This window comes from Bufo gargarizans, chromosome 4 (assembly GCF_014858855.1).
Source record: "Bufo gargarizans isolate SCDJY-AF-19 chromosome 4, ASM1485885v1, whole genome shotgun sequence".
Lineage (NCBI taxonomy): Eukaryota > Metazoa > Chordata > Amphibia > Anura > Bufonidae > Bufo > Bufo gargarizans.
In genome coordinates this window covers 14,404,116-14,416,798 of record NC_058083.1, presented here as the reverse complement: position 1 = coordinate 14,416,798, position 12,683 = coordinate 14,404,116, and the positions used below count along the sequence as shown (strand labels likewise).

At 42.3% G+C, this 12,683-nt stretch overlaps 1 protein-coding gene across 5 annotated transcripts in view; it reads right to left on the bottom strand.

Annotated features, from left to right (window-relative positions):
* LDAH (lipid droplet associated hydrolase) overlaps positions 1-12,683 on the bottom strand; it is a 249,584-nt gene that overhangs the window by 175,041 nt on the left and 61,860 nt on the right. For all 5 annotated transcript variants that reach the window (XM_044289610.1, XM_044289615.1, XM_044289614.1 and 2 more), the window contains one exon: positions 11,207-11,341. In XM_044289610.1, coding sequence (XP_044145545.1) covers positions 11,207-11,341 — 135 coding nt within the window. The remainder of the gene's footprint in view (positions 1-11,206; positions 11,342-12,683) is intronic.

Genomic DNA, 12,683 nt, shown 5'->3' with positions numbered 1-12,683 from the left:
AGCTACTGGTGGCGGCTCGGGGGGAGTGATATCGCTGCATTACCTTAGTCTAATGGACGCCTTGCATAAAAAGAATCCGCTACAACTGTTCGGGAAGTGGGAGACAGATGTACCAGGATTGAAGGAGGACCAATGGGAAAAGGTGCTAGCTGACTTTCCTGATATAGCGGTGAGTGAGGCTCATAGGGTTCCGCAACTATTGCTGCTTCACAGGGTATATAGAACCCCGAAAATGCTATGTAGGATAGGTTTTCGTGCTGATGACACATGCCCAAGATGTGGTGCTGCCTCTGCTGACTTGATACACTTGATGTGGAACTGCCCCCGCCTACGCAGGTATTGGAATGAGGTGGTAGACCTCATCATGAAAGTATATAAGATTAGGATTGAACGCTCTCCTGTATCGTGCATATTAGGTTATGTTGGGGAAGTGTCAGGATCTAGAGAGGTCAAGCTGGCTATTCAGCGTTTTATATCAGGCTAGGAAGAGGATAGCGTCTCGCTGGATAGCTCCAGATCCGCCGGAGTTAAGCGAATTGATAAAATCGACACATACCTTGGTGCAACTCGAGAGTTATGTTTATCAGAAGAGGGGTAATAACAAGAAGTTTAATGAAATTTGGTATACCTGGATTGAACATTTTCATCTTACTGTTTAGGACAGTGGCCTGGGGAAGGTAAACAAAGTGAGAGATATAACGTATGTGACATGGAAATGGGCTTAATGTACGGTACAAAATAATAAATGTATGTGCTGGTGTGCTTGTGGTTTGAATGTACAATGGATCACACTCTGCAATCTGCTGTGGACTTTTTCGGTGATGGACTGCACCTGGACTTTGGGGATGGGGAGGGGGGGATGGGGAGGGGGGGATGGGGAGGGAGGGAGGGAGGGGGGGGGGGATGGGTTTATGTGTGTTGTCACTTTTGTTTACTTGCAAAAAAATGGAAAATCTGATCTTAACTGATCTTAAATAAAAAGATTTGACCAAAAAAAAAGAACTGGCAGCCTGCAGTCCAGAACTTTCTCCAATAGAAACCATTTGGCGTATCCTAAAATGAAAAATCTGGCAAAGACTGTGGAACCGCTAGAATCCTACATCAGACGAAACTGGGACAACATTCTTATCTCAAAACTCCAGCAATTGGTCTCCTCACTTCCCAGAAGTCTACAGACTGTTGGTAAAAGAAGAGGGGATGCTACACAATTGTAGACAAGGCCCAGTCCCAGCTTTTTTGAGATGCATTGCTGCCATCAAGTTCTAAATGAGTTATTTTTCCAATGAAATGGTAAAATGTCTCTCTTTCAACATCTGATATGCGTTCTATGATCTACCGTGAAGAAATTATGGGTCTATGAGATTTGTAAATCATTGAATTCTGTTTTTATTCACGTTTTACACAGTGTCCCAACTTTTCTGGAATTGTTGGGGTTGTATATTAGCAAACTGGTAACAAGTACATTCTCCAGTGATAGAGGTACAACTTAAAGGGAACCTGTCATCAGCTTTCTGCTGACCTCACTGAGGGCAGCATAAATTAGTGACAGAAATGCTGATTTCAGCGGTGTGTCACTCATGAGTTAAAAGTAAGTGGTTGCCGAGAACCAGCATCATAATCACTGCAGCCCAGGCCTGGAGAAGAGTCAGATCTACCTGAGAAGAGTCCTGGTTATACATAATCTCCTGCTCTCCCCGTCCATCTGCTGATGATTGGCAGTTCTCTCCTAGAGAGAAAGGGAGAAAACTAGGTAGAAGACGGTCAGTCATCAGTGGGTGGGCAGGAGAGCAGGAATTCATGAATAACCAGGACTCTTCTCAGGTGGCCGGGACACTTTTCCAGGCCCAGTCTGCAATGATTGTGATGTTGGTTCTCGGCAACCACTTACTTTTAACTTATAAATGACAGACCGCTGGAATCAACTCGCCTGTCTCTTCTTTATTCTGCTGTTAGTATGGGCAGCATAAAGGTGATGACAGGTTCCCTTTAACCACACTCATCATTCTTTAAAGGGACAGCTCTATATTATGAAAGCATTCAATCGGAAGACAATAAGCTCAGAATGTCACAGTGGTTGGTCAGGGTCATTTTTTTCTACCCTGTGAATGACATCTCACTAACTAATATGCCAATAAATGACTGACATGTCCCGGATTTTCTACAGCTGGATTGCAGCCTGGCGGCCAAAGATGACCTGGGTGGCTCTCATCTCATCAACCATTTTCACACCTTTTCATTGAAGACTATAATATTCTAAAGCTACAGGGCTGACCATGGAGGAAGCCAACAGCCCAGGATCTGGAATGTCTGACCTTAAGGTACCCAACACTAATTTGCATTTTCCTGCTATACAACAGGGGTCATGTGTAAAAAGAAGAGCAAATGGCAGAAAAAATAGAAAATCACTGCAGGAATCTGAAAAGCTCCATAGGCAATAACACAGACGAGTCCGAGTGCCCCAAACAGTAAAGATCCTTTTACACGGGTGGCTGATCGGCAGAGCTACTGCTTAGTCGAGCGCTCCCGATTACTGTCCCATGTAAGCAGGGCAGCAAACAGCTCGTTTGTCCCCTGATATCTTTTATGAGGTCAAAAAATGATCACTTGCAAATCTCCCCATGTAAATAGGGGATGTGCCATCATCATAATGTAAACCACCAGAAACACAGAGAGAGAGGCAGCTCGTCTGATTTCTGGTACGGATATATGTGGGTACTCTAATCCTCCGATTGTTTGATATCAGAAAAAATGTATAATTAATATTAATACTGTTAGTTGGCACTCTCATTTATTAGCAGCTTGCATAAATTGATACTACCATAAAATCTTTAAAAGAGTTTTCCAGGATTTTTATACTTATGACCTATCCTCTGGATAGGTCATCGGTATCTGATTGGTGGAGGTCCGACCCCCGGGACCCCCGCCGATCAGCTGTTTGAGAAGGCACTGGTGCTCCTGTGAGCGCCGCTGCCTTCCCGCAGTTCATCAAGCACAGCGCCGTCCATTGTATAGTGGCTGTGCTTTGTATTGCAGCTCAGCCCCATTTACTTCTATGGGGCTGAGCTGTTCCTAGGCCACGTGACCGATAAACGTGTCGTCACTCGGCCTAGGAAAAGCAGAGAGAAGGCCGTGGCGCTCACAGGAGTGTCATTGTATACAAATGTGTCTAGTCCTCCTATATACAATTGAGAACTGAAAAGAACAGACAAATCCTAATGATATATTCCTTTTTAATATAAGAGGGATAGAATATTGTTACCAATTCTGATTTTGCTAGGTAGTTTTCACCTCTTTTTTTATTAATTGTATTTTTTTATTTTGCATTTACTTCATCTATTTTTCTAATTTTTTGTAAATATCTATTGTTTCTTTTTTATAAACAGTATGGGTGCACACGTGGACAGTTAAGTACTGTTAAAATGGAAGAATTGCCAATTTTATCAGTATACTATAATTAATGTTTATTACCGGTAATTATGTTTTATTTGATTAGTTTATTTAATTAAATTTGTGTAAAATGATGTGCATGGGGGAGAACGGGAACTGGATTTATCTAATAATAAATTTATATTAAAGGGGCTGTCTCCTTTCGCAAGGATATGCCCCAACTGTCTTATAGGTGCGGGTCCCACCCCTATATTTAGAATGGAGCCCCGATAGTGGTGGAGCGCGCACTGTGCATGCGCAGCCGCCCACCATTCATTTTCTAGGGGGCCGTCGCAAATAGCCGAGCACTGGCCCATAGACGTGAATGGGAGCGGTGGCCGGTCATGCGCGATAGGCTCCCATTTACTTCTATGGGGACAGCACTTGGTCCTCCAGCCACCACTTTGCGGGGCTTCGTTCCCCCGCTGGAATCCGATACCTATAATACAAAAGAGGCATATCCTAGCATATCCCTCATTGTCTGACATGAGACAACCCCTTTAAGGATTTTATTTTATGGCAGTATCAATTCATGCAAGCTGCCAATATGTGAGAGTGTCAACCAACAGTATGTAAACCATATGAGAGGAGAGGGTACAAGCATTAATGACCGCTTGTTAACCCACTTTCAATTATTGAAAAGTTAAAATGAAAGTAATAATGAGCGTCAATCCACATGAAAATCACTGATCGGCCTCATTATGGGGACAAAATGTACCTATGTAACAGGACTTTATGAAAAGTTGGAGGGTAGGCTTTTAAACATGTGTCTGGTTTAGGCTACATTCACATATGTGGCGGTGGTTCCGGTGGGAATATCTGTCACAGTACCCGGCAAAATGCATTGGTATTTTGTCTGGCAGAATGGCGGTATCCATAACAGAAACCCATGGACCCCATTATAGTCAAAGAGATCTACTGGACATCACTGGTGTCTGGCCTATGTCAGATCCGGTCATTCCTCTTTTCTGCCCATATTGAAAGAGAAAAACAGAATTTCACTGCAGATGTGAACCTGGCCTAGCGGTGGTCCCAGCAACGTGACAACCTATGACCGGCTTATTTTTCAGGAGACTCCTTTTACCCCTTACAATACAGGTATGACCGAGATGTTTCCTTCCCTATCATATCTCTTTGGCTTGAAAAATCCATGAAAGGACCAACTTTAAAAAACATAATTACAATTTCGGGAACTGTGGGTAATGCCAAAGGACATTTTATTTAAGGCTTGTCATCTGGTGCCACTTAACCATGGATAAGGCTACTTTCACAGTTACATTGTTAACCCTTTCATGACCGGGCCCAAAAAAGGGCTGAATGTCTAGGCAACTTTTTGCGATTTTGTGCACGTGGTGGTTGTGCGATTTTTTTTTTTTACCTGACACTTACCAGGACTTTTTATAAGAGAGGTTTTTTTGAGATTTTATTTTCCTTTTTTTAGGTTTAATTTGGAGGAAAACTGCTAATTATTAATAAATTTTTTTTTTTTTATTATAGCTTTTTATTTCTTAAATATTAAAAATGAAACAAAAATGTATTATTGCAATGGGTTCCATATTTTGTGAAGATTGTTTTCATATAGAACATGTATAGGTTTGAGAGAATGTGGCGACTATGGTGACTGTTTCTGTTAGCGACTGCATTTTTATTATTTTTTTACTTATATTTTAATTTATTTTTGACAAGAGGTCACTGTCTTTTTTTTTTTTTTTTACTGTTTCCACTGCAACTGGGGCATCCACAGGAGCCCCATTTGTAGTGGAAAACAACCCCCTGTGGGGGGGCATGACACACAGGCAGAGCTGATCAGGGTCTCCTTGGACCCTGCAGCTCTGTTCCTGCCCCTTCTCCAGACACCCCCGGCGGTCACATGACCGCTGGGACTAACAGAGGAAGCGGAAAACAACAACGCAAGTGTGAAAGTAGCCTTTTTCAAGTCAAAAGGAAAAGTAAGGAAGGGCACATCTATACTATTACATCCCAGTGATCATGTGTACACAAAGGTAACTGAATCGTAACGGGGCCATGGAAAAAACCTAAATGTGACCCCATGTTGTAGGTGGGTCCAAAATGACAACACAAGTAGGCCAGGACACCAATACCACAGTGCAAAATACTGCTCCAGCAGAACCGAATACCCCAGCGCACCATGAAACACTGCCTGTCAATGCAGCTGAGCAGGAAAAGAAGTGCATATCGGGTTGGGACCCAAGCGGAAGAGCCCGCAGATCACCAGTCCAGTAGAGATGGTGGCATCGGGGGAGGGTAAGTACTATGTAAAACAGCTTCCCTCCACAGGTTAGAACCATAAGTTATTTATATGAAAAGGCCAGAGAACCCCTTTATATTGTATGGGGGCTGTCTGAAAGTGAAAATGGACAAAATAGGACTTGCTCTATTTTTGGGCAGCCATTATTCACGGGCTGTTGAAAAAAACGCCATGTGAACAGACGACTGCAATGGTTCTGAAAATTTCCGTGTACAAGGCCGATTTTCACGGTTGTGTAAATGTAGCCTAAAGGCGTCGGTCCATGTAACCGGGCCCGTAGAATTGCTAAGTTCCCCACCCCATTGTCGGGTGTGGCAAAAAAAGTTTGCAAAACACGTAGCAAATATAGTGCGCGTTGACCGGTAAATCTGTCCCTAGGTGATGGAGTGGCCCATCTGACGGGAGTTCACCTTAGGATTCATTCGTCTCATGTGACTACCGGGCGATAGAACTATGTCTGTATGTGGCAAGCTAGAGCGGCGTATATTTCAATAGCGTGAAAAAAACCTAAAATTCATTAGTCAGGCTGTCACTCCGGGACCGGCACAGCATCCAAGACAAGCACATGGCGCGCGCTGATTGTGTGCTTTACTTGATAGAGCGAGACCATTATCTGACGTTGGCTTCGGGGCAAGTCGGTGTTTCTTGTTGGAAGCAAGTATCTAAAATGCTGACCTGTCTATGCTGATTAGGAAGAAATGACATACAGCGCTTCGAGTAACCTCAGCCATAATATACACTTCAGCTTTAATTTGCTAAAAACTAAACACAAATTATCCGCTGTGAGCAAAACAGGACATCAAAGCCCACGAGGAGTGCTTCTCTCTCCGGAAACACAGTACTAATGACCTCACCCCTGAGTATGCTGGGATGTATTGTGAGTCACACACACGGAGGGCGGGCGAGAAACCATAGAGCAAAACACAGCGGAAACAAAGTAGTACAAAGTCAACTACTCATAAAAAGGGGGAATAGAGAGTCAGAAATGGCAAATTCTCCTACCTGCTTAGGTAATAGCAGGTAGTACACGTTAGGGATCGACTGATATTGATTTTTTAGAACAGATACCGATAATCTGGGAACTTTCAGGCCGATAGTCGATAATTTATACCGATATTCTGTAAAAAAAATTCCTACACAAATCTGCTGAAAATTAATATGTTTATTGTTAACGTGTAGGTTTTTTTGGGGGAAAATCTTTATTTTTAATTTATACATAATATTTTGGTGTTTTTTGTTTTGTTTTTTTTACTAACTTTTAGCCCCCTTAGGGACTAGAACCCATGTCCTATTCACCCTGATAGATCTCTATCAGGGTGAATAGGACTTCACACTCTCCCTGCTGCCCTGTGCATAGTGCACACAGCAGCAAGGGAGCTGACTATGGCAGCCAGGGCTTCAATAGTGTCCTGGCTGCCATGGTAACCGATCGGAGACCCAGGCTGCTGGGGCTCCGATGGAAACTGCCACGGAGAAGGAGGAGGCGGAGAGGGGACCCTGTGGCCACTGCCACCAATGATTAATATTAGGGGGCTTGGGTGGGGGGGGGGGCGCACTGTGCCACCAACGTTTTTAATACTAGGGTGGGAGGGGGCACTGCGCCGCCAATGATTAATACTGGGGGGGGGGCGCACTGCGCCACCAATGTTTTTAATACTGGGGTTGGGGGGGTGCACTGCGCCACCAATGAAGATAACTATCTCATTAATTCCTATACAGGAGGCGGGAGCTGGCTGCAGAATCTCATAGCCGGCTCCCAACCTCTATGAGCGGTAGCTGCGATCCGCGGCAGTTAACCCCTCAGGTGCGGCACCTGCGGGATTAACTACCGCAGATCGCAGCTACTTGTCATAGAGGTCACGAGCCGGCTATGTGATTCTGCAGCCAGCTCCCGCCTCCTGTTGAATTTGAATGAATAAGAGAGTTATCTTCATTGATGGCGCAGTGGCCACAGCCCCTCCCCTCCTCTTGTCCTCCCTCCTCATTGGTAGCAGCAGCGGCACAGGGGAAAGGGAGACACTGCTTCCTTCTCCCCTGTGCTGCTGAGGGAGCACGGATCGCACTGACAGTAGCGCAATCCTTGTTCCCGATTCGTTATCGAAATATCGGCAAGATAGATGCAGATACCGATAACTGTAAAACCGATAATCGGTCGATCCCTAGTACAGGTAGTATAGTAGTTATATTCTTGTAAAGAGGAACAGTATTATAGTAGTTATATTCTTGTACATAGGAGCAGTACTATAGTAGTTATATTCTTGTATATAGGAGCAGTATTATAGTAGTTATATTCTTGTACATAGGAGCAGTATTATAGTAGTTATATTCTTGTACAAAGATGGCAGTATTATAGTAGTTATATTCTTGTACATAGGAGGAGTATTATAGTAGTTATATTCTTGTATATAGGAGCAGTATTATAGTAGTTATATTCTTGTACATAGGAGCAGTATTATAGTAGTTATATTCTTGTACAAAGAAGCAGTATTATAGTAGTTATATTCTTGTACATAGGAGCAGTATTATAGTAGTTATATTCTTGTACATAGGAGGCAGTATTATAGTAGTTATATTCCTGTACATAGGAGCAGTATTATAGTAGTTATATTCTTGTACATAGGAGGCAGTATTATAGTAGTTATATTCTTGTACATAGGAGGCAGTATTATAGTAGTTATATTCTTGTACATAGGAGGCAGTATTATAGTAGTTATATGCTTATACAAAGGAGGCAGTATTATAGTAGTTATATTCTTGTACATAGGGGCAGTATTATAGTAGTTATATTCTTGTACATAGGAGCATTATTATAGTAGTTATATTCTTGTACATAGGAGGCAGTATTATAATAGTTATATTCTTGTACATAGGAGCAGTATTATAGTAGTTATATTCTTGTACATAGGAGCAGTAATAAAGCTGTTATATTTGTGTATATAGGAGCAGTATTATAGTAGTTATATTCTTGTATATAGGAGCAGTATTATAGTAGTTATATTCTTGTACATAGGAGGCAGTATTATAGTAGTTATATTCCTGTACATAGGAGCAGTATTATAGTAGTTATATTCTTGTACATAGGAGCAGTAATAAAGCTGTTATATTTGTGTATATAGGAGCAGTATTATAGTAGTTATATTCTTGTACATAGGAGGCAGTATTATAGTAGTTACATTCTTGTACATAGGAGCAGTATTATAGTAGTTATATTCTTGTACATAGGAGCAGTATTATAGTAGTTATATTCTTGTACATAGGAGCAGTATTATAGTAGTTATATTCTTGTACATAGGAGGCAGTATTATAGTAGTTATATTCTTGTACATAGGAGGCAGTATTATAGTAGTTATATTCCTGTACATAGGAGCAATATTATAGCAGTTATATTCTTGTACATAGGGGCAGTAGTACAGTAGTTATATTCTTGCTGTACATAGAAGGTAGTATTATAGTACTTATATTCTTGAACATAGGAGGAGTATTATAGTAGTTATATTTCTATACATAGAAGTAGTAATATAGTAGTTATATTCTTGTACACAAGGGCAGTAATATAGTAGTTATATTCTTGTACATAGGGGCAGTATTATAGTAGTTATATTCCTATACATAGGAGGAGTATTATAGTAGTTTATTCTTGTACAAGTGCCATATTTGGCACATAACTGACACGAACTGAGACAAACAGTTCAGTTTTCGTATGGGAGAATACAAAATCTGTAACAGAAGCCGTGATGTGAACATGTCCTTAGAGTATATTCTAAAGTAACAGTTGAGGTCTGATTAAAACAGCATGAAAACTGCATTGGAAAAATGCATGCATTTTTGCTGTGGTTTTCAATGTAGGTCTGGTATTTACATGCAACACATGTTTTTCCAAAGCAATTTCAAAGCACTTTTAACACACCTCAGATTCTACATGCGACTATACCTATAGGGTAAAAAAGAGAGAATGCAGCCGCACTCTGCAAACACAAATAAAGTACAATAATGCCATCATTATAGAAAACATTCTGGTGCTCATGCTACGCTTATTTTGCAAATTTGAGATTATTGACAAATACATTTTGTACAAAATTATTTGGGCCCGTCTGACAAACGTCAAAGCCTTGACGTTTGGCAGACGGGCCCAAATAATTTTGTACAAAATAAGCGTAGCATTAGCACCAGAATCTATATATATAAAAAAGGACGTATGTATATACGTGTGTGTGTATGTATGTTCCGCGATCATTCAAAAACGCAACCATCGATTTCAACAAAAACTTAGTATACACATTCGTTTCTACCTGGAAAGAAATTGTGTGGGGGTCACAGCTCTCTAGCATGTACCGTTCCTGAGATATTCCCAAAAAATTACCTGCATATGCCAACTGCAATACACATGGTCAGATGTCCCTCATCAGCCAATAGAATCTCTCAGGCCCTTAGTCTCCACATACACACAGCTTTACTCCAGGTTTCCATTACAACCCAGCCAACCCCAAGTCGCACGGCACACAAGGCACAACCACACTGCTACATGAATCCATCTTGGATGGATTTTTTTGCGACTGTCGTTTCGCAGTCGCAACATGTCACATGTCGCAGTGCGACACCATAGCCTATCATTATAAAAATTGTTGAGACAAAATGTCGCACGACACATGTCGTCGTGTAGCCCTAGCCTTAAAGGGGCAGGGCACTGTGGAGGTCACTGTTAAAGGGGCGGGCACCGTGTAGGTCACAGTTAAAGTGGCGGTCACTGTCAAAGGGGCGGACACTGTGGAAGTCACTGTTAAAGGGGCGGGCACTGTGGAGGTCACTGTTAAAAGGGGCGGGCACTGTGAAGGTCACTGTTAAAGGGGCGGGCACTGTGGAGGTCACTGTTAAAAGGGGCGGGCACTGTGAAGGTCACTGTTAAAGGGGCATGTCCCTGAGAAAGTCAATGTCAAGGGAGTGAGGTGTTGTGAAACTCACTGTTAAAGGGGTGGGCTACTGTGAAGCTTAAAGTTAAGGGAACGGGCTGCTGTAGACGTCCCATTGTAAGGAGGCGGGGCACTGTGGGGGTGGTCAGTGTTAAGGAGTGAGCGACAGTGGCGTTCACTGTTAAGAATGCGGGGTGCTGTAGAGGTCACAGTTATGGGGGATTCTGTGGATATCTTTTAACGACACACAGAAACATTAAATTAAATAGATCAAATATATACCCGTGCGAAGCAGGGTCCTTCTGCTAGTGTTTTCTATAATTATGGCATTATTGTACCTTATTTGTGTTTGCAGTGTGCTGCTGCATTGTCTCTTTTTTTCCTTTATGTTTCTAGCCATGCACCTGCACCTTTTTTTGCAGTTATACCTATAGGGTGCTATTACACTTGCAGCCGAGCCACATGCGGTTTACTGATAAATGCCGAGGTGTACTTGTCATTGTTTGAAGGTACAGGGTCAGCATGGTAATGCATTAGCCGTGACCGCAAATTTGAAGAAAAGAAAATACAATTCATACATTTACATAAATAATGAATATCATACCGTCAGTCATATCCATTCCAATAGGTGGTGAACAGTGCCCTGCATGGCCGATAGTCCATACTGGATATTTTCTGTTAAACCCACAGTAAAGGGACTGCATGAAAGTTTTGTAGAATCCGACTACTCCAGGATTACCTAAAAAATAAACAGCAGAAAAATAATAATTTAACATAATACAGCATTCCTTAAAGGGGTTGTCAGAGTTACAAAAAAAGCAGGAATGACCACCCTATAAAAGTTTCGAAAATTGGTGAGCGCCGGCTGTCCAGCAAATGGAGAGGTGGTAGCATTTGTGTCCGCTCTTTATTCACCGCTATGGGACATCCAAAGATAGCTGAATGTGCTCGCTCGGCTATTTTCAGAACTCCCTTAGTGATAAATGGAGAGCACGCCGCGCATTCGTGGGGCACTCTCCTTAACTTCGGGGTCCACCTTCTGGACATAGGAGCGGATCCCAGAGTTAGGACCAGCACCTATGTGACATTGACGGCATATCCTGGCAATATGCTATCATTGTCTGAGATGGGCCAACCCCTTTATATTCAAATTCACATTTCATCACTTTGGCAATGTTTCAGACTTTAACGGGCCCTTCTTCGGACAGATAATGGCTGGATCTATGGACTCAGCATGGATTGTGTGACCATCAGGACCCTTTCACGCTTTGGCCTGTATGTGGGAGGTCTTTTATTTTTTCCTGGCGCCATTTATTTTAGTTGTGTGATCTTACCTTAATTTTAATACTGCAAAAGCTATCGGAGACGACCACCCAAATTTGCAGTGAAAATCTGGGGTCCACTCAAAGAAGAGGGCTAATATATAAATAATACATGGAGTTAAAACTCAGTCACAGAAAAATCAGCTCTAGATAGGGATGCTGTTCCGATGGATCTTGAAGTGGTTTATTTTACTTCTTCACAACCTAAAGCTTCTAATGGAATTACAGTAAGATACCACATTTGAGGAGTACAGTAAGAGAAAAGTTGTATTATCCTGCCCTCTCATTTACTATCCAGTGACGGTTCATCCATAGTAGCACCTATTGAGGCCTGTGAGCACATCAGAACCCTAGATCTGCGTTCCACAACCAGTGGCTCAGAAGCCAAAAGGAGCCCACCAGCTTTTGATACTATTATACGCTCTGGGCACCAGGGGTATCACAGAATTATTAGAACTCACAGTGACATGTTTAATCACTGTGGTCCGGGTGCTGACATTCCCACCATTAGCGAAAACAAAGGGGCAGAAGTGGTCATCGTCTCTACTCAAAGATGAGCAAAAGTGCTATACAGATCCAGAGAAAGTCTGGAGAACTGATCAGGAGAACGGAGAACTGATTAGGAACAAAGTGCCACAGTGCTCGACTGAGAGCTTCTGCTCCACTGTTTCAGGGATCAAGAAGGACCTTAGCACCCCACCATTAAACACTTCTGGTAGGTCATCTTGACATATCACTTTTTTTTCTTTCCTTTACTAT